Source organism: Ursus maritimus, unplaced genomic scaffold (genome assembly GCF_017311325.1).
Source record: "Ursus maritimus isolate PB19 unplaced genomic scaffold, ASM1731132v1 scaffold_31, whole genome shotgun sequence".
NCBI classification, from domain to species: domain Eukaryota; kingdom Metazoa; phylum Chordata; class Mammalia; order Carnivora; family Ursidae; genus Ursus; species Ursus maritimus.
The window spans coordinates 5,137,102-5,158,906 of record NW_024425675.1 but is presented as its reverse complement, the minus strand read 5'-3'; the positions used below and the strand labels follow the sequence as shown (position 1 = coordinate 5,158,906).

The window sequence follows — 21,805 nt, the reverse complement described above, 5'->3', positions numbered from 1 at the left end:
AATTAACCCTGTTTCTCATCCATGCATAATCAACTCTGCACAACAAAACATATGTGGGAAGAATGGTGAGGAAGATTCAGATTTTCTTTACACTAATAAGAAAGATACCATTAAAGTTGAAGTTCAGTTCATGAAAGTTTTATAAAGACTGAAGAAAAATAATAACATATTAATAGTAATTTTCTTAGTGATGATCCACCTGAGCAATTAATTTGTCTCCAGTACAGATTACTTTCTGTGGTCAATAAAACACAAATTTTAAATTCCACTGTTTATGATCATCTCTTATGTAAGTGTCTATCTCAAATGTCTTTACACCTGAATCCCAAAGCTTTATGTGACCTAAAAAAAAATGTTCTGCAAATTTACACACAGATATGAATTCACTTTTACAAACAGGATTACTGATTAGTGATTAACTGGTAGTTAGAGCTCACAAACCCATACAATAGACCTCCTTATACACGCACAACAAGCCCAGTTGTACCTCAAAAATAATTTTCAAAATACCTGTGAAATTAAAAATAAACCTTTTCTAGCCCTGATGTACACCAAGAACTACCTTTAACATCTAAGTATCTTCCTTTACTAGGCTGAAGGGAAAAAAGGAAATGCGAGTTAACAAGGTGACCTTTTGATTTTCAATTTTCAGGGATTTGTTCTGTTGTTTTCAGTGACTAAAAGGTACTATGAAATTACATTGTATTCTAGAAGAAGTCAAAGTAAAAAGAGAAGGCTCTGTTGGAAATAGCAGATGCTAAGTAAATTAGTAAGCAGGCCAATCCTTGTTTTTTTTAAATTGGTTATTTAAAAAAGAAAAAGAACAATTCCAACACTGGGCACCACTAACTAGATATTAACAAATTTCTTACAGACACATTTATTAATGAGAAAAAGAAGGTGCTTACTTCCCTGGGAAAATTTCAGAGATCTCAAATCACATCTAAAATTGGTGGCATTGGGGGCACCTGGGTGGCTCAATCGGTTAAGTCCGACACTTAACTTCAGCTCAGGTCATGATCTCAGGGTTGTGAGACTGAGCCCAGAGTCGGCTTAAGACTCTCTCCCCCTCTGTCCCTCTCTTCCACCTTAAAAAAAATAGATGGCACTGCAGTATTTCTGAACAAGAAATCATCTGGAAAACAAAGTACTAGACTCTTTACAATTCACTCCCTTTACATATAATTGTTCTCAGTATATCTATGTCATACCTTCTGCTTAAGATCTTTTAATCAATCAAATAAAACCTAAGGATGAAATCCAAATTTTTGTTATAGCTATAAATATTGGTAGGTGAATTAACAAGTAACTCTCTCAAGATCACAGTTAGTAGCATATAACTACAGGATATTACAGTATACTTGCAGTTATGTGAAACTATATTATATGAGGGCACCCAGGATAACAAATGTATATAATACATTTGGGGACTTTAAGCATAACTTTAAAAATTTCGTCTGATTACAGAGATTATGGAATATTCAACATTCAAATATTTACTAAGCACCTGCTATGATCTACAATCTGCTCTCGGTGCAAGGGATATTAACAATGACTGATTAGTGATTTCCAGACATGCCACATTATCACTAAAATAGTTTGATAAACACTTCTATCAATTAGGAAAATAATTCTTGCCTACCTTCAAATCCATCCCTGACTTTGCTTTCTATAATGACTTATCCCCAACAAATCTAAACATACAGATAAAGGGAATACATTTAACGGTGTACATTCCTATAACCACCACCAAGATTCTATCATTAACATTCTATAATTTTATTGTTTAATCATGTATCTATCCATCCATCTCATGTTTTAATGCATTTCAAAGTAAACTGCAGACTTCAGTATACTTCCACCTAAATACTTCACCATGCAGGTATCATTAACTAGGATTCATTTTCCAGTTTTATTCCTGAGGTAAAATTTATATACAATGAAATGTATCTATCTTAAGCATGGGTCTTTAGAAAAAGAAAAATAATATTCATCTATTTGAAAATCCTAGAGAGCATACATCTGTTAATCAGGTAAAATTAGGCACTTTTTGACCTGGCTCCTGTTTGCCCCCTCCCTCCATACTTTCTCTCATACCGCTGTCTTGCGTTGGTCAAAATGATCAAATCTGACAATTTCACATGGTTCAACTTCAGTCACACCATAATGTCTGCTGTTCCCCAATTGTGATACTCCTCCTGTGGGTATGCCTTGGTGCATGTGTCATCTCTGCCTGGAAGGCACCCCTCCTTCTCCTTCCTACTCTTTGTGCATCCTTTAAGACTAGCTTAGGGTTTACTTTTTTCCTCCAACCCAACTATACAAACCACCCCCAAATAAATTTGGAGGAGTTTCATCTTATGTGTTCTTAAAGCATCTACGCTCAAACATTATACTTATCACTGCATATTGCAACTGTCAATTTACTTACCTGCCTTCTTCAAAGAGTTCTGAGAAAGGCAGATATGAGACTATTATTAAGAGACTATGGGGCACCTGGGTTGCTTAGTCAGTTAAGCGTCCAACTTAGTTTCGGCTCAGGGTGATCTCACGGTTGTGGGATCAACCCCTATGACAGGCCCTGTGCTCAGCGCAGAATCTGCTTCAGATTCTCTCTCTCCCTCTCCCTCCCACTGATGCTCACACTCTCTCTTGAATAAATAAAAAGACTATATAACCAAGGATGTGCAGAAGATAAAAATCACTAGAATAACACGAGAAAAATAAAAGCCCAGAATAAGTCTAACCAAAATGAAACAAAAACTAAGGCCCTAAAAAGAGCTTTTCAAATATTCAGAAAAAGACTAATGTCTGAGTAGACCTACAACTGCCCAGCAAATAAAATGTTAACAGACAATGTAAAACAGGGGTATTCCCATTTTATTACCACCTTCTACAATATTATCCCCAAAATGGAACAACAGAATAAACACTGTCAAGAGAGACTTTAAGGCTGAGGTGGATAAGACAGCAAAAGAATGGTTTTAAATGAGCTCAAGTTTCTAGTTATAAGAGAATCACATTCCATGGATAAAATTTCACAGCTACCATAGCTGATTTCTAAAAGCCACGGAGCACGAAAGCAACAGATGACTAACTTGTAAATGTTACACTCATTTTCAAAAAGGAAAAATGATAGATTATTTTTGGTACACCAAAATTTCACTAAAGAAAAGCTATGGTTGGGGCGCCTGGGTGGCGCAGTTGTTAAGCGTCTGCCTTCAGCTCAGGGTGTGATCCCAGCGTTATGAGATCAGGCCCCACATCAGGCTCCTCCACTATGAGCCTGCTTCTTCCTCTCCCACTCCCCCTGCTTGTGTTCCCTCTCTCGCTGGCTGTCTCTATCTCTGTCGAATAAATTAATAAAATCTTTAAAAAAATAAAGAAAAGAAAAGAAAAGAAAAGAAAAGAAAAGAAAAGAAAAGAAAAGAAAAGCTATGGTTGAACTAACCTCATTTCCTGTCTGGATAGGGTCATCCAACTGATACTTTGGGGAAACACCAGCCTCATGTACCATGACTTCACAAAAGGATGCAAGTTTTTCATCATATTCTTGTTGATATGTTGACAAACTAAAAACCAGGTAACTGTGCAAGAGAATCTGAAGTCGGTTGAATACCCAGTGTGACCTAATTAACTGCCAAAAAGTAAGGACCACGGCCCACTAAGCATTTTATAAATGATTTAGAGTAATATTTTTCAAACAACGTCTACAAATGAGTTTAACGGAATTTCAGGTCCTTGCCACTGTAACAGACTTATCAAATATGCTGACAGCCAACATACATCCTTAATAACCATAAAAACAAATCTCAAAATACAATCGAGAGCTAAAATGAACAAGATGGAATCCACACTTTAAAAGTTTACCATCAAATTAAAAACCTCCAATATTCAAGTGTAGAATGGGGTTTAATGTTGGCTACAGCAGATGTGAAAAAGACCTGTACACTTAAATTGCCCATGTGCTCATGAATCAATACTTTAGTATTATTTAAAAAACTAATGTAAAATCTTAGGCTGTACTGATGAAAAAAGTATGTAAAAAAAAAAAAAGAATGCAATATAATTGTGTTCTATGACAGATCCACTTGGAAAACTATTTGATGCCTATAAACAAAAGATGGCACTGCTGTTCCTCTTTGTTGTAATCATTTATAGAATCAAGTTAATTCTCCAACACCTTCTATGACTATTTCAGCATCCAGTCCACCATCTCTCACTAATACATTCCTGTTATAATTCCTGGTGGTTCCAATGTCCATGTAGTAGATGATCCTATTAAAATACCCTGGCCTCTCAGATCCTGGACCTAGTTTTCTCCATGATCTTGTCCTTTACTCCTTCAGATGCCAATTAACCTGTAGACCTTTTCATTACTCCCTACACTGCCTTCCTAATGTCAATTAAGTATCCACCTCCTATTATTCCTTCTAGTACCGTGTCCAACAAACCTGTGACCCCACCAAGACTGTAACACACTAATCTTACCACTTCTTTTTGCTGTCCCTCAAACCCATTCCTCCCACCTGTACTCTCCTTCCCCTCATTCACCTTAGATTCCATTGTTCACTATTATCATCATTCTCTTGATTCAGCCTAAATTCTCTTGCCCTCTCCCTCTTTTGTAATCACCTGGCAAAACCCCAACTAGGTAAATTCAACTCTTCTGGCAGCTAACTTCGAGTGGGCCCTTGGCAATGCTGCCTGGCAATACTGCTACATTTCCCTAATCCATTCACTTCTACTGCCAGAAACTTCATTCCTTTTTCTAGAACCCCCTACTCCATCCTCATTCTGGGCTAACTATGCACCCTCGATCACAGACAAAATGGAATATGAAGAGAACATCTACATTTTCTTCCATCACATCTACAGACTTAGTTCTATCCAAAAACTTTACCTTTTCTCCTCTTACTGGATGAACTGTCTGGGCTCCTACTTAACCCTAACCTGTCCACCTTTATACTGAATCGCATCCCCTCTACCCTAGTGAATGCTACAAGACAGATTCTTACCTCAATCTAAGAAGTACTTTTTAACAATCAGAGCTGACAAAAAGTAGAATAAATTATACCATAAAGTAATGGCTATTTAACTTAAGATCCCTTGACAAAAGGGATTTCTGTAGTAACTGCTAGTCCAGATAATCACTCACGCCCTCTCCACTCTAGGGTTCTATGGTTTTAAAAAATAAAAACTTGAAAAACCTTAGTATAAATTAATAGTATTAATTGGAACATACACTTTTCTCACTCTTGAATCTCTGTTCAATTCCTCAAGTTTTTTTTTTTTTTTTAACACAAGGAGTCTTTAGGGGAAGAAAGAACAATGGAATGGAAGAATGATAGACTGTCACCATTTTCTACTACTTTTTAGAAACCTAACTATTTTGTATTCATTCTCACGCTGCTGTATTTCCAGAACTGCTACCTTAGAAACTCTCTTGGGAATATCTAACAGAACTGCATCCTCCAAGAACAAGTGTGTAACACTAATATTCTTATAATACCCTTCATTAGGTACTGTATATAAATTAGCTTGTGAAATTCGAACAACAATGTGTTTACTAATTGTATTTGATCTTTTAATTATTTAAACAACCGTCTTCTACAATTAACTATAAAGGGTGGGCATTAAAATGAAAAAAATTGGGTAAATGGGAACGATCACAAAATTTTACTTATTTTTGAGATAACAGCAGGCTAAATATATTTACCTTTAACAATCTTCTTCGCACAGTCATTATACACTTGCTCTTGAGAGGTGTTTGACTGGAACACTCGGTCAAATGCATAAGGCTTGGACTGAAAAACAGAAACAAAGGTATCAACGACGCAAATTAAAGGTGAATGGACCGTTCTAAGTTCCCTTAAAGATGTCATTATATATTTAACCTTCTAAATAAGGTACCTACTATACATTTATTCACATCACAGACTCTTGTGGAAAGGACCTTAGGGATCACCAAGTACAAATCCACTAGAATGAACTCCACAAAACCAAAAATGTCTGATTTAGTCTTTGTTATATTTCCAGGGCTTACCACTACTATAATAGGCACTCAAATATTGCTGAGTGAATTTTTATTTAACGACTGTCTACTCTGGCAAGTACTGAGACGCTATTTTCAATAATAATATCATTTTGCAGATAAGGAAACTAGAATCCTGAAAGGTACCAAAGGTGTTAATGACAAAATTTAAATTTAAATTCAAACGTCCTGCCAATTCAGAGCTCCTTCCCCTACTCCCATTAGGCTTCTCATTTTACTGCAATAGCTTCTCATTTAACAAACATTTACAGAATGCCTGGTATACTAGACATACATCTTGCTAGAATGATGACCAAGACAGACATACTCTCTGCTTTAGTGGAGGTTAACTGATAGTGGCGCAAACATCAGACAAATAATTAAGTGACTAGAATTCTGACTCTTGCAACAGGGTGCTATGAGAGCATGTAAGAGAAGAACCTGAATCTAGGAGAAGGAAGAATGCCAGGGAACCACTGTGGTGAAGGAATGTTTAAAAACTGAAAAAAGAGTAGCACCTAGTTCACTGCTTGTCTCTTCAATACTAGTCATGGGAGGGTGAGTGCAGGAAGCAGCCTAGGTATGGGACACATAAAGATCCTAAAGCAGAAATGAGCCTGCAGGCTACAAGAAACCAAAAGAAGTTGGAAGTATATGGAGCAAAGATCCAATGCAAATGACGACACAGTGAAGAAGACAAATAACACCTTAGTACTATTTTGAAAAGTTCTGACCTTGTGCATCCCCTGAAAGGATCCAGGGGACTCATTTAGAGAACTGTCATAGTCTGAAGAATGAGCCAGAGGGATGGAATGAAAAAAATTAGAGCACAGTGTCCATGCCAGTCAAGGAAAAGTCAAGGAAAAATTATCAAGGAGGGAGTGACTGTGTCAAATATAGCTGTGAGGTCAAGGCAAAACTGAAAAACATCCAATGACAAAGGTTAGATTGGAAAGAGATTTAAAAAGAATGGGAAGTAACTAAGTAGAGCAGAAATCTGGCTCTGGGTCCAAAGACTTTTTTTTTTTTTTTTTTTTAGGGACAAGATCTGAGCAAGTTTAAATGTTGGCAGGAACAATCTAATAATCTAAGAGAAAAACTGAGGATATACAGATGAAAGAGGAGGTCATGGAGGTTCTAGTATTTGAAAGTATACGCTTGCTCTCTACCCTCTCTTAAACGAAAGGAAGGAAGATAGATCTTAAATACAAAATACAATCATGACCATCCAAAAAATCCTTAACATTATAGAAGACTTCCTAGGCCTTAGCTAAAAAAGACCTTACATTTTAGGAACTATACTTCACAATCTCTTTCCCCAAAGTTTGGAGTAACAGTTACAATGAAAAGTACAATGAAAGAGTCACTCCTAAATGGCTATCCAAAGTCATTACTAATTTTCCTTCCCCTTATCGCTTCCCACTACCTAGGCTGGGAAACTAACCACCTGACAGCCTAGTCTCCTTGCAACTAGTGGCCGCACGACCCACCCAGTTCTGGATACTACTACAAAGTAAGTGATGATCCGCTGAGGGTTCTTGGGCAAGGATTTTGTTTTCCTGATAAAAAGGGCCATCTCAGCTGTAGCTGCCCTTTCTCCTTTCTAGAATGATGGAGCTGTAGCATCCATCTTACAAACATTAAGAAAAGTCAATAGCTTAAGGCTGACAAGAGATAACAGAGTCAGTAAGTAGTAGCAGCAGGGGCCTATCTCCAGACTTTAAACATGTGAGAATAATATCCTCTTACTTATTTAAACGACTACTTGTTGTTTGTTTGCCTTCTGCAGCTGAAAGGACTCTTAAAGGATATACTACGATGACTTCACTTTGGCATCAATTTAAAGCAGGCACCTCAATGCTGATTATTCTTTGCCTATGAGACAAACATAAAAGTGTCCTTTTGCTAAGATTCTATGAAGACATTAACCTTCAATTTTACTGGTGCAACTAAATTAGAGACAATCTACTCCTTTACTGATTGTACAAGATGTTATTTGTGATAAACTATTTTGAAAACACAAATACAGTCAAAATAACAATCACCAGCCAGAGATAAACCACGCTAATTTTCTGTATGGGAAAAGAAAATAAATTTTCCTCCTCGTGTATCCAGCAAACATTTATTTAGCACCTATAAGGTATCAGACATTGTAAATGAGTAAAGAATTTTAGAAATGTTATTTAATTAGTATAGACTGTAGGGTTCAAAGAACAGAGAATAAGGCTGGGTAGAATCTGAAATACAGGGCTCCTGGATGGCTCAGTCAATTAAGCATCTGCCTTTGGCTCAGGTCATGCTCCCAGGTCCTGGGCTCAATCGAGTCCCACTTCAGGCTCCTTGCTCAGTGGGGAGCCTGCTTCTCCCTCAGCCTGCCGCTCCCCCTGCTCGCGTGTGCTCTCTCTGACAAATAAATAAAATCGTTAAAAAAAAAAAAAAAAGGGTAATAGTAAAACCTGCCTAAAAAGTACTTTATGCAGGTATTTACTATGGCATTCCTTACGGCAAATACGTAAACTAAAAAATAAATAAGCTGGGATTATGTGATATTCTTAGATGTTATATCACTGTTAAATCAAAAATTAATTTATGTGCTAAGCATTAAGGTGACAAAAATCTTATTTTAATTCCAAAATTAAAGTATATTTTGTTATGTAAGGCAAATGTTTTTATTAGCGATCTAGCAATGAAGTTACTAACTGATGATAACTTCCTGGAATTTAAAACAAGACTCATGAAACTAAAACTTCTAATAGTCTACAATTAAGGGACATCTCTTAACTAAAAACTTTTCAAATAAATTATACAAAGGAAAACTCATGATGTGGACGTCCATATCTTACCCTGGTTCTTGGCTTTGAAATGTATATTATGTAGTCTTACTTCTATAAACCTTCAAAGATACTCCAAGTCAAAATGCATTCACATCTGACTTAGGCTTCAAGGGGACAAAACCAAATAGGAATAAGCTTATTTGAACTGCAACTATAACTTAGATTTTTTTTCTTTTTAAGATTTTATTTTTAAGTAGTCTCTACATCCAACATAGGGTTCGAACTCACAACCCTGAGATTAAGAGTCGCAGGATCCACTGACTGAGCCAGCTAGGCACCCCATACCTTAGATTTCTTAAGTGAAGTGGTTCCTGTTTGTATCTGCAGAGACCAGGCTAAACAGCAAATCTCGTTATAAAGGTCACCCTCCTAGCAGGAATATACCTTTCTCTGGAATTCTGAATAGTGATCCTCAGATCACATGGGATTGTATCTTATCGGACTTTGCTTAGTTTGACAATGATTATTAGCTAACATTCCACAATTGTACAAGTACGTGATAAGGGCTGCTGCTATCTCTCTCTTTTAAGATTTATTTATTTATTTGAGAGAGAGAGAGAGAGAGCGAGCGCGCGCTCACATGAACCTGCGCACGTGTGAGTGCTCATGCACTCCCGGGGAGGGACGGGGGAGAGGATCTTCAAGCAGACTTTCCGCTGATCGTGGAGCCTGAAGCAGAGTTCAATCTCAGGACCCAGGAGGTCATGACCTGAGCTGAAAACAAGAGCCACCTAGGCACTTGGCTTCTTCTAATTTTCACTCTTAAGGTAATCAGGATCAAATACCGTATCATCATTCATTTGAAAAAAGAAATCGTGTTGAGCTATAGGCAAGGAACTGGACAAGATGATCTAATTAGGTTCTACTTTCCTTTAATATCAATGAACTACAACAGCCTGTTTTTGGTTCTGAGAGCCTCTACAGTATACCATATAAGGAACGATGATTAGTCAAGATACTTAACAATACAAAAATGCACGTTCCACTTTTACGATGCATAAAAGAGTAATTTTTTCTATTGATTTTTTTTTCCTGGAGTTTTCAGCAGGCTTATTTCAACTACATAAGGTGTTACCCTTCTCCTCCTCTTTTGTAGATAACAGGTTCTCTTAATTTTATTTTTACAATAAAAATTTTTTAATTTTTATAATAAAATTAAACAATCCATTTATTTCATTTGTGTGACGTGGTATTTATACCTCTTCAACAAGCACTTAATTACCAAAAAAATCTGTATAAAAGGCTGTTAAAACACAGAGAAACACTATAGGATTTTAAGATGTGCCTGCCACAGGATCATATTATATTAAAATCACTGATGTAACAGGAAAAAAAGTTTGGACAAAAGTGAACTCAGATGAAAATGAGAATCCTTAAAAATTACTTCCTATAGGAACACAGGTTATACCTATAATTCAGTAACATTACAAACTAAAATACCTATCCTTTTATGTTTTGATTGAATCAAAGATTGTGTACAAAATGTCTTAAAATGATGTTTAAAATAATTTAGTTTTAAACACTGCACTGCAGCAATTCCTTCTTAAAACTGTTCATTTTGAATTAGGATCCAGCAAAATGAACAAAACAAACCTAGAGATTTTTAAATTTTAAAATTTCACTCTTATAAATTTTCAACAGCCTTTTAAAAAATAAATTCATTTAAAAAATTGAGAACTCAGAGTAACCAATAACTTAGTATATGCAAAAGATTAGTTCTTGAACGTAATGAACTAAACATGTTGCCTTACATTTCTTAAGGCTATGTGACTGTTGTATTTCTGCTTAAACTTGAAAAAAAAAAAAAAAGACTAAAAATGCTTACCAGTTTACCTAAAGGCCAACTGTTTATTACTGATTCACAACTCAATCACCTATCCATTATTTCTATTATCATTTAAATTTATTCACATTGTTAAGGAAACTTACGTAAGAACTTACAAGAACTTTCTCCAAAGGAAAACAACCTAGAATGCAAGTGTGCTTACCGTGGTAATTGTTTTCTTTTAAGTCTTTCCTCATATGTCATATTTGGGCAGAAAGTTGCCTTCTCTATGTATTTTGTGAATCCTAAATCCTATCATCCTAACAAATGAATCTTGATAATACTTACAGATTTGTTTAAACATACACACAAATCTGCAAAAGTAAGACATTCTTAATACAAGTGTAAAAGGAAAATTGTTTTGATGTGTCAATCACTGTTGCAGCTAAATAATCACAAAAACTCTATGAAAAATTAGCAGCCAATATGCCAACTAACCCAGGTCTTGCAAGCTTCCTCTGATTCCATGTCAGAGATACCATCCTAAAGGAAAAGGATGACTACTTGGGTGCTTAACTTCTTAGCGTCACCATGATGTCATTTATAGTTTTTCTCATGAACTTGTTAGCAAAAAACCAGCCCAACAGTCTTCACACAGTAGTAGCTGGCAGTTTTTCATAATCTAATGACTTGTTTGCCAAAAGTCTACAGAGCAACAAAAAGCTATGACATTCACTTTCTAAAGTGGAACTCTGCAAACTTCCAAATAAAAACTCTTAAAGAACTTCAGTCCTGTCTTATATGTCAATGCTCTAATCATCAAGGTCCCATCTTCTGGGACACCCTTTGTCCTTTTTCCAAACTAAACTGTGCAAACAATATGCTAAATATGGAATGCCATTAGAGAAAAAATTAACATTGAGATTTTGTACCATGATAGCAACGAAGAAAAAAATTCTGCTACAATGGCATTACCAAGAAAGATAAATTTAATTTTTTTAGTCACAATTCACTGTTGTGTAGGCAGTGTCTTACTACCCATTTTAATCTTTCTGAACTGGGAATGCAAAATATTTTCAGAGACTTTTCAATACCCAAGATCAGACCTCAAAAAAATAAGTAAATAAATAAAAAATAAAAAAATCAACCTTACATTCTGGTTTCCCTGACAATGATCAGCCAACTCTGGTAACGTTTTACACCACAAAGGGCACAATTTCTCCATCCTTGATATTATCAAAATCAATTTTTCTCCAAGGTAGAAGTAGAAATCTAATACTAACAAGAAATTCAGTTCACTGATCAAAAACTTTTTTTAAAGCTTGCATTTATAATACCTCGATACACAAAGCGTTAACCCTCTTTGCTATACTGTTACCCTATAAAACCCGGTAAGAGATTATAGGTCTTTCTGGGCACATACTTGACCCAATCTGAGCTGGCTAGATCTGCTAGAAAACTGACCACTCCGATTTCAAAATAAAACTGTCTTTTTACAGTCCTCGACTCGCCATTTATAATAGTTAACATGAACGTTCATTCATTCATGGGTGGTTGAACATACGAGATACAGGTATGTTTGTAGTTGTTCGGTAATTTTTCCTCCTCCCGAGAGAGAAATATGGTTCAACACGTAGCTGTATCTTCTGTTTCTATACAATTAGGTATGTTTACTACTTAAGGTACGGTAGGGCTGGTCTTAAACCTCAACATTCCTAGCTGAACTTTAACCTTGCACGTGTTACAAATGGTAAACTCGGGGGTAGTCCAAAACAGCAACAGTAACTGCACACATACACACAGAAACACAGGCAAATATACACTAAACTCTCCTCGGACAGCTCCTCCAGCGCCCCAGGTGGGGGAGTGTCCCAGACAGAGACCAGGCGCCTCCCTTCTCTGGGCTCTTAAGACCGGGGTGGGGGCGATCCAGGAACACCCGTGGAGCCGGGCAGTCTCCCTCCCCATGGTTATTTGAACCGGCAAACTCTACTGGGGGGGGCGGGGTTGGGGAACCACTGTTCGTTCTCAATTCTGCACCGCACTTCCCTGAACTCCGGGCCCAGCCAGGCCCAAAGAAGCGGGACGGAGTATGGGGGCGGGGGTCACTCACCGCAATCATGACCGTGTCTTCTCCCTGAAACTTGGCGACGTACTTATCGCCGCGGTTCACCTCAGACTCGTTGAGAGGTCTGAAGCGACACATCACTTTGATGTTGCACTCGGCCGGGTCCGCCATCTTCCTCGCTGCCGGAGGCCGGGAGCCACTCCCCGCCGCTCAGTCTGGAAGGAAGCGGGCCCGAGCTGAGAGTAGGGGTCGCGAAGGCCAAGAGAGTCAGCCGTCTGCCGCGTCGCGCTCCCCCCGGCGCCAGTGGCCGGGGAACCCGGACTCGCGGCGCCGGCGCCGGTAGCCGTCGCCCTGAGGCTCACTTCCGATCCATCATGGCAGCCATGGCGGCGGCACGGGTGGAGAGTCCGCGGTTCCTCAGTTTCTCCCTCCTCGGGCTGGGCCAACTACAGGGGCTCGAGAAGATTCTAGACCCCGGAAAAATCGCTCCCTCCTTCTTCGGAGACAGCAGGCCGGGCACGCCGTTTGCCCGCCCAGCTGTCCGCTCGCCGGCTCGCCAGCAGCCTCCCGATCACTCCCGAGGCCGCAGACCGGCGACTGGGCGGCGGGATGGGCGGTGCGCGAGGAGCATGGCGCACGCGCGGCGGGTTCGGGCGCCGTGACGACCAATCCGCGTCCGCGTCGGCCGCGCCGCCGCCCTGCCGCCGCTTTTCGCCCGGGGGTCGCCGATTCAAGTTTTACCGGCAGCTCACTTGGAGAGGTACCTTCGGTTACCCCGCCGCCTGGCCCGGTAGCAGAACTTCCCAGGCGAACGCAGACGCGCTTAGCTTTCTTTTCTGCAGGGGTCAAGGGATTTGTTAAAACTACCTTATGTTGTAGTTTATTTAAATACAGTACTATATTCCTAATAAGGAAGTGTTTGCTTTCTATTTGGTCTGGAGATAAAATTGGTCCCTAGTCTGCCTTATTAGAGCGCTTTGCTAGAGAAAAGATTTGAATGAAGGGTGAGGCTCGGCCCTCCAGTTTAAGCGGTTACTCTTTCCTGAGAGAGTGAGTTGGAGAGTCAAGAAAGAAAAAGGAAATTTCTCCTAAGGAATGAGGAAGATTACTGAACAAATGTGGAAAGCAGGGTGAGCGGGGAGAAGGCCCTCAGTCAGTCGGAGGTCCCACTTCTCTGGTAATAAATATATGGAACTCAACCCCGGAGGAATGACTGACCTGAGTCATTCCTGGATAAAAGGCCCTGGTAAATCTGTGGATTACATGTCTAAGGAAAACCACTCCAGAGTGGTTTTTTAGAAAGGTGGATACCATAATGGCTCTGAACGAAGTCGCTCTGAGATGCTGTGAAAGGAGAACTGCAGAGACAATCCGGAACCCTACATCTGGTTCTCGATTTTAGTTTGTAAAATGAATGATTGCATTATAAAAAGCTGCAGTGCCGTCTTCGCCCAATCATCCACATACCTCCAGAAATTAACCCGTAGTTCAACAGATACAGGTTTGTTGATTCACTGCAATAAAGAGCTCACAACTGAGGAACTGTGGGGCATCTCACCAGACAAAGGAAAAGATGGAGTTACACAGCTCTGGGGGAAGTGTGGAGTTTGGGTGAAATTTTAACGAAGTTGTGTTTCAGTAGGCTCCAAATAAAGCAGAGCACTGACATCACGTCTAGACTACAAGTGGACCCAAGGTCCCGTTTCCTTGGGAACTACAAAATTAAGGTAGATGTGGAATGTTGTCTTCAGAACACCTGTCCCAAAGCTCTGAACCTGGCTTGAAAGTCAATCAAGGCTGCTTCTCTATGTCTTAGATCCTCCAAGCAAGAGTAGGATGTTTTATTTTTACTGATATAATTTCAAATAGTGATTCTGATAGTCTATAATTTTAGAGAACAAAGTTTTCAGTGAACAAGAGAATAGCCGTCACTCAAAGAAGGAGGTTGTGGCAGGTGGGCCACTAGTTTTCAATTTTTGCAACAGGATCTCATGAACACCCTGTTCTCTTCCCTCTGCTCTTTTCTCTGAGCCCATTTCTTCAACAACTGCTAGACTCTCTTATGTTCTTATCTACAGCCCTGACCTTTTCACCTGTGTGACATTCCCATCCCTCTTGCTGCGTTGGCACCTTGTTTAGGATGCATTACCTTAATGTCAAATTTGACATTCCAGAGATCAAATTAATTATCCTCTGCTTCCTGCCAATACTCTGTTCAACTTTCCAGTTTGATTACCAGCATCAGCATTCTTCTGTACTCCCAGATTAAAACAGTTCCAGTCACCTCTAACTCCACTATTTACTTCATCCTCTACACGTGAAGAAGAGAAATATGGTAGTCTGTATCTAAAGTTCCTCAGCTTCTCCTTCAGCATGCCCTTGTGTCTTCGCCTGAGAAGATCTGAGGTATGATTGGTCTAGAGCAGTGGTTTTCAAATTCTCCATGGAGTTGGGGTTCCAAAAAGGTGACTCAGGAGATTTTGTGGTATGGGCAGGGAAAGGAGGTTGATGGAAGGGCCAAAGAATTAAGTCTGGAAACATCTGTTGTTCAGGGCACTTCAGTTGCAACTCTTGCCTTTTCCTTCTTCCTGCACAGATGTGGAAGCTCAGACTTTATGAAAACAAAATCCAGAAAGGGAAGTGTCTTGCAAGAGCCTTCTGCTTTCAGATCTGACATACACACTTTTTTCTGGTCAAAGAAGCATAAAGAGCCTGACCCTGCACAGGACCAGGAAGGAAAAAAATACTATGTGAAAACCAAAATATTTCTAAAAATTGTCCTGTCACATTAGTGAGGAATAGTGGTATCAAGCAATAGGCTTTAAGAATTATTTTCATAGGGGCAACTGGGTGGCTCAGTTGGTTAAGTGGCTGCCTTCAGCTCAGGTCATGATCCCAGGGTCCTGGGATTGAGCCCCACGTCAGGCTCCCTACTCCCCTTGCTTGTGCTCTCTCTGTCAAATAAATAAAATATTTTTTAAAAAAGAATAATTTTCATAGTGAAACAAAAGATCGATTACAAAAAAATTGGTTAATCCCAGTTATTCTTCCAAATATAGGAAAGATTACCATTATTCAACATTAGCAATGAAATAGGTTTCCTTGAGCGTACAGTTTGAGATTCATTAACACAACTTTTTTTTATGAAAATGTGAGTGGCACTTATACCTATACATATTTATTTATTGATTGAGATTTAATTTTTTTGTTTATTAATGCCTAAGTTTTAAAAAAGAGAAACCCCAATGTTGGCACAATGGAGACAGAGTCATTCTTTTTTAAAAAAATTCATATTAAGTGTACTCTTTAATCCCCATCCCCCATTTCCCTATTCCCCCATTCCTTCCCCTCTGGTAGCCATCAGTTTGTTCTCTATAATTAAGAGTCTTTTTCTTGGTTTGTCTCTCTCTCTTCTTCTCCCTTTGCTCTTTTGTTTCTTAAATTCCACATATGAGTGAGAGCATATGGTATTTGTCATTCTCTGACTTATTTCACTTAGCATTATACTCTCTAGTTCTGTCCACGTTGTTGCAAATAGCAGGATTTCATTCTTTTTATGGCTGAATGATATTCCATATATATATATCTCACATATTTTTTATATATTCATCTCTCTGTGGACACTTGGGCTGCTCCCATAGTTTGACTATCATAAATAATTCTGCAGTAAACATACGGGTGAATATTATCCCTTTGAATTAGTGTTTTTGGGGGCACCTGGGTGGCACAGTTAGTTAAGGGTCTGGCTCTTGGTTTCAGCTCTGGTCGTTATCTCAGGATTGTGAAACTGAGCCCCGGGTCAGGCTCTGAACTAAGGGTAGAGTCTGCTTAAGACTCTCTCCTCTCTCTCTGCACGCCCCCCCCCCAGCTTGCGTGGATGCACACGTGTGCTCTCTAAAATCAACCAATCAATCAATCTTTAAAAAAAGAGAATGTTTTTGTATTTTGGGGGTAAATACAAAATACAATTGTGCAATTCCTGGGTCACAACGTACTTCTATTTTTAACTTTTTAAAAAAGATTTTATTTCTTTATTTGAGAGAATGAGAGAGATAGCAACAGAGAGCAGAAGCAAGGAGGAGAGGGAGAAACAGATTCCCTGTGAGCAGGGAGCCTGATGTGGGGCTCAATCCCAGGACCCTGAGATCATGACCTGAGACGAAGGCAGGTGCTTAACTGACTGAGCTACTCAGGCACCCTATTTTTAACTTTTTGAGGAACCTCCACACTGTTTTCCACAGTGGTTGCACTAGTTTGCATTCCCACCAACAGAGCAGAAGGGTTCCTTTTTCTCCACAACTTCACCAATGCTGGTTATTTCTTGCATATTTGATTTTAGCCATTCTGACAGATATGAGATGATATCTCATTGTAGTTTTGATTTTTATTTCCCCGATGATGAGCAATGTTGAGCATCGCGTCATGTGTCTGTTGGCCATCTGTATGTCTTCTTTGAAGAAATGTCTGTTCTTGTCTTTGGCCCATTTTTAAATTGGATTGTTTGCTTTTTGGGTGTTGAGTTGTATAAGTTCTCTAAATATTTTGGATACTAACCCTTTATCAGCTATGTCATTTGTGAATATATTCTCCCATTCAGTAGGTTGCCTTTTAGTTTTGTTGATTGGGTCCTTCACTGTGCAGAACCTTTATTTTGATGTAACGCCAACAGTTTATTTTTGCTTTTATTTCCCTTGCCTCAGGAGACATATCTAGAAAAATGTTGGTATGGCCAATCTCTCTGATTTTTATGGTTTCATGTCTCACTTTTAGGTCCTTAATCCATTTTGAATTTATCTTTATGTATGGTGAAAGAAAGTATCCAGTCTGATCTTCCCAACACCGTTTGTTGAAGAGACTGTCGTTTTCCCGTTGTATATTCATTCCTCCTTTGTTGAAGATTAATTGACCATATAATTATAGGTTTATTTCTGGGTTTTTTCATTGATCTATGTGTTTAGTTTTATGCCAGACCATACTGTTTTAATTACTAGTGCTTTGCAATATAACTTAAAATCTGGATTTGTTATACCTCCAGTTTCGTTTTTCTTTTTCAAAATTGCTTGTGGTCCCATGTAAACTTTGGGATTGTTTGTTCTAGTTCTGTAAAAAGTATTTTGATAGGGATTGCATTAAATCTGTAAATTGCTTTGAGTGGTATAGACATTTTAACAATATTTGCTCTTCCAACCCATAAGCATGAAATATCTTTCCATTTCTTTGCATCATGGTGAATTTCTTCTGTAAAACACTGAAGAAAGAAGGTCATCCTCTTTGGTTAAGCTTATCCTAGATATTTTATTGTTTTTGGTGCAATTGTAAATGGGATTATTTTCTTACTTTCACTTTTTGCTGCTTCATTGTTAGTATAGGAATGCAACCATTTCTTTCTTTTTATTTAAGATTTTATTTTCAAATAATCTCTACACCCAAAATAGGGCTCTAACTCACAGCCCTGAGACCAAGAGTCATATGCTTTTCCAACTAGGCAACCAGTTGCCCAGGAATGCAACAGATTTCTCCTTCTCCTTCTCCTTCTTCTTCTTCTTCTTTTAACGATTTTATTTGTCAGAGAAGGAGAGAACACAAGCAGGGGGAGCAGCAGGCAGAGGGAGAGGCAGGCTCCCCGCTGAGCAAGGAGCCCAACACAGAGCTCAACCCCAGGACCCTGGGATCATGACCTGAGCCAAAGGCAGACACACCCAGCTGTCCCACAACAAATTTCTTCTGTGCATTGATTTTGTGTCCTGCAACTTTACTGAATTTAAGTATCAGTTCTAGTAGTTTTTCAGTGGAGTCTTTCGGGTTTTCACTATATAGTATCATGTCATCTGCAAACAATGAGTTTTACTTCTTCCTTATCAATTTGGATGCCTTTTATTTCTTTTTGTTGTCCGATTGCTGTGGCTAGGACTTCCAGTACTATGTTGAATAAAAATGGTGTGAGGGGTGCCTGGGTGGCTCAATTGGCTGAGCACCCAACTCTTGATTTCAGCTCAGGTCATGATCTCAGGGTCATGGGATGGAGCTGGATGTCAGGCTCTGTGCTCATCAGAGAGTCTGCTTGAGATTCTCTCCTTCCCCTCTGCCCCTCTCCCAACATGTGGGGGGGGTGCATGCACTCTTTCGTTCTCTCTAAAATAAATAAATCTTTTAAAAAAAGAAGAAGTGGTTAGAGTAGGTATCCTTGTCTTATTCCTGACCTTGGGGAAAAAACTCTCAGTTTGATGTTTGAGTATGATGTTTCTGTGGGTTTTTCATATAAGGCCTTTATTATGCTGAGGTATGTTCCCTCTAGACCTGCTTTGCAGAGGGTTTTTATCATGATGGATGTTGAACTTGTTAAATGATGTTTCTGCATCTATTGAGATGATCATATGGTTTTTATCCTTTCTTTTATTGATGTGATGTATCACATTGATTGTTCTGTGGATATTGAACCACCCTTGCGTCCCAGGAACAAATCCACTTTATTGTGGTGTGTGACTTTTTTAATGTATTGTTAGATTCGGTTTGCTAATATTTTGTTGAGGATTTTTCCATTTATATTCATGAGAGATATTGGCCTCTAGTTCTTTTTTTTGTGGTGTCTTTATCTGGTTTCGGTATCAGGATGATACTGGCCTCATAGAATGTATTTGGAAGTTTTCCTTCCTCTTGTGTTTTTTGGAATAATTTGAGGATTTTTCCATCTATATTCATAAGAGATATTGGCCTCTAGTTCTTTTTTTTTGTGGTGTCTTTATCTGGTTTTGGTATCAGGATGATACTGGCCTCATAGAATGTATTTGGAAGTTTTCCTTCCTCTTGTGTTTTTTGGAATAACTTGAGAGAATAGGAATTTAGTTCCTACATAGATTTAAAACACTGAATCTCCATTGTGGAAGATAGCTACCAAAAATGGTCTTCCAGTAAACCATGCATACCTGGATTCAGGCCTTTCTTCTTGAAGGCTGGCCTTTTGACTTATTTATAACTGTATAATGTGGCAGAAGTGTGACACATTGCATGCTATCTGAGACTGGGTGAGAAGAAGTCTTGTACCTTCCACTTAGGTCTCTTGGAACACTCTTTCAGAGAGATCTGAACCACCACATAAAAAGACCAACTACCCTGAGAATATCATGCTAGAGAGGCCATATTTATGTAGGCACTCTAACCAATAGTCCCAGCTTATCTCAGCCTTCCGACCATCCCTACCCAGGCACCAGACTTGTAAAGGAGGCCGCCTTGAACTGTTCAGACCAGCACACCCAACAGATGAATATCAGTGAGTAATCTCAATTAACACCCTTGGAGCAGAAGAATCACCCAGCTGAGGCCTGCCCAGATTCTTCACCTATGAAATCATGAGATGTCATAAAATGGTTATCATTTAAAGATACTCAATTTTGAAAATTTGTTACATGACAATAGACAACTGGCATAATAACCCACAACTTAGAACTTAAAACTTATCTCCTGGAAATGATTCTATAAAATGTTACTTATGCATAATATATATACTTAGATGGGACTATATTTTAGATTAATTATAGTCAGAGGGGGCCTAAGAATATAACCATTGTTTATAACATTATTACTATAAGAAAATTTGTTTTTTATTTAATGGGCATTTAGAATGGGAAATTATAGTCTTTCTTTTTTTTTGAAATGTGCACAAGAGGGTCAGTTAAGCGTCCGACTTGATTTCCACTCAGGTCATGATGTCAATATCATGGGATCAAGTCCTGCCACAAGCTCATGTTGGCCATAGAGGCTGCTTAAGAGTCTCTCTCCCTCTCCCTCTGCCCCTGCCCTTCCCCCCCAGCTTATGTGCAAGCATGCACACACACACATGCACTTCATGTCTCTGAAAAAAGAAAGAAAACATGCACAAGAGACACTCTTTCTTTTCCATTTCTATTACCCCTTCCTAGTCCCAGGGTTTACTACCTCCTTCCTGGATTGCTATGACAGTGACCAGCCTCTTTCCCATTTGATCATTCAGTAAGTATGGGTTAAGCTCCTACTTCGAGCCATGCACTGAGATATGTGCTGGGGATACAATGGTGAAAGAGACCAGACAATTCCCTCCCATGTCCACTATTTCACGTACAATAATTTTAACATTAAATTTCCTAAAACCTTGCTTTTGTTACATCATTTCATTGCTCAGGAACCTACAGAAGAACGCTTTTTCTTACTTAAAGAAGTTCAAATTCTTCTGCTTAGAATCCAATGCCTTGGGGCGCCTGGGTGGCACAGCGGATAAGCGTCTGCCTTCAGCTCAGGGCGTGATCCCGGCGTTATGGGATCGAGCCCCACATCAGGCTCCTCCGCTATGAGCCTGCTTCTTCCTCTCCCACTCCCCCTGCTTGTGTTCCCTCTCTCGCTGGCTGTCTCTATCTCTGTCAAATAAATAAATAAAATCTTAAAAAAAAAAAAAAGAACCCAATGCCTTTTATCATCTTACTTCCCCTTATTTAAGTAGGATTTTCACACTGTTCAACATCTTACTTTCTTGACTCCTGGCAACTGGCCTTTTCACTGCCCCTTATATTTTGCTACTTTCAAGGCCTTGCAAGCCCACCCTGAGCTTCTTTACCTTATGCTCACCCAAATCCTATTCATCTTTCCCCAAATCCCACCTTCTGCAACTGGTTTTTCAGACTAGAATTCTTTCACAAATCAGACAGAAAACCCCTGTACTCTATTCGATACCATAGTTAAATTCTTTAGAACATATTTTTCAAATGTTTTTATCAAAATAACACACGTCCATAGTTAAAAGTAAAATTACAACAATGAAAAACAGAAGTTCTTGCTTCCCCCAGTCCAATCCTCATTTCTGTTCTTCAGAGCAATCACTTTAACTCTTGTAGCAGTTTTTCTGGTATTTATCTCCATGTCCTAAATAACATTCTTTTACTACTGCTTTTAGATTTATGATTCTTATTAAATGAAATTATAACTTTTATACTGCCCCTCCTCTGAATCAACACACACATTTTCTTCCCATTATCTTCCCAACATATTTCCATCACCAGTTTTAGTTAATTAGCATACAGTTACATTCTTCTTTTATTTATTTTATTTTATTTATTTATTTTGAGAGAGAGAGCTTG

General features: G+C 38.8%; 1 protein-coding gene across 1 annotated transcript in view; it reads right to left on the bottom strand.

Annotated features, from left to right (window-relative positions):
• Positions 1 to 21,392, bottom strand: part of KIF5B (kinesin family member 5B) — a 48,999-nt gene extending 27,607 nt beyond the window's left edge. The window contains exons 1-3 of the mRNA XM_008683948.2: positions 21,382 to 21,392; positions 12,747 to 13,298; positions 5,720 to 5,807 (exon numbers count right to left, since the gene is read on the bottom strand). Of these exons, the coding sequence (XP_008682170.2) occupies positions 5,720 to 5,807; positions 12,747 to 12,872 (214 nt within the window). The 5' untranslated portion in view covers positions 12,873 to 13,298; positions 21,382 to 21,392. The remainder of the gene's footprint in view (positions 1 to 5,719; positions 5,808 to 12,746; positions 13,299 to 21,381) is intronic.
• Positions 21,393 to 21,805: the final 413 nt, after the last annotated feature.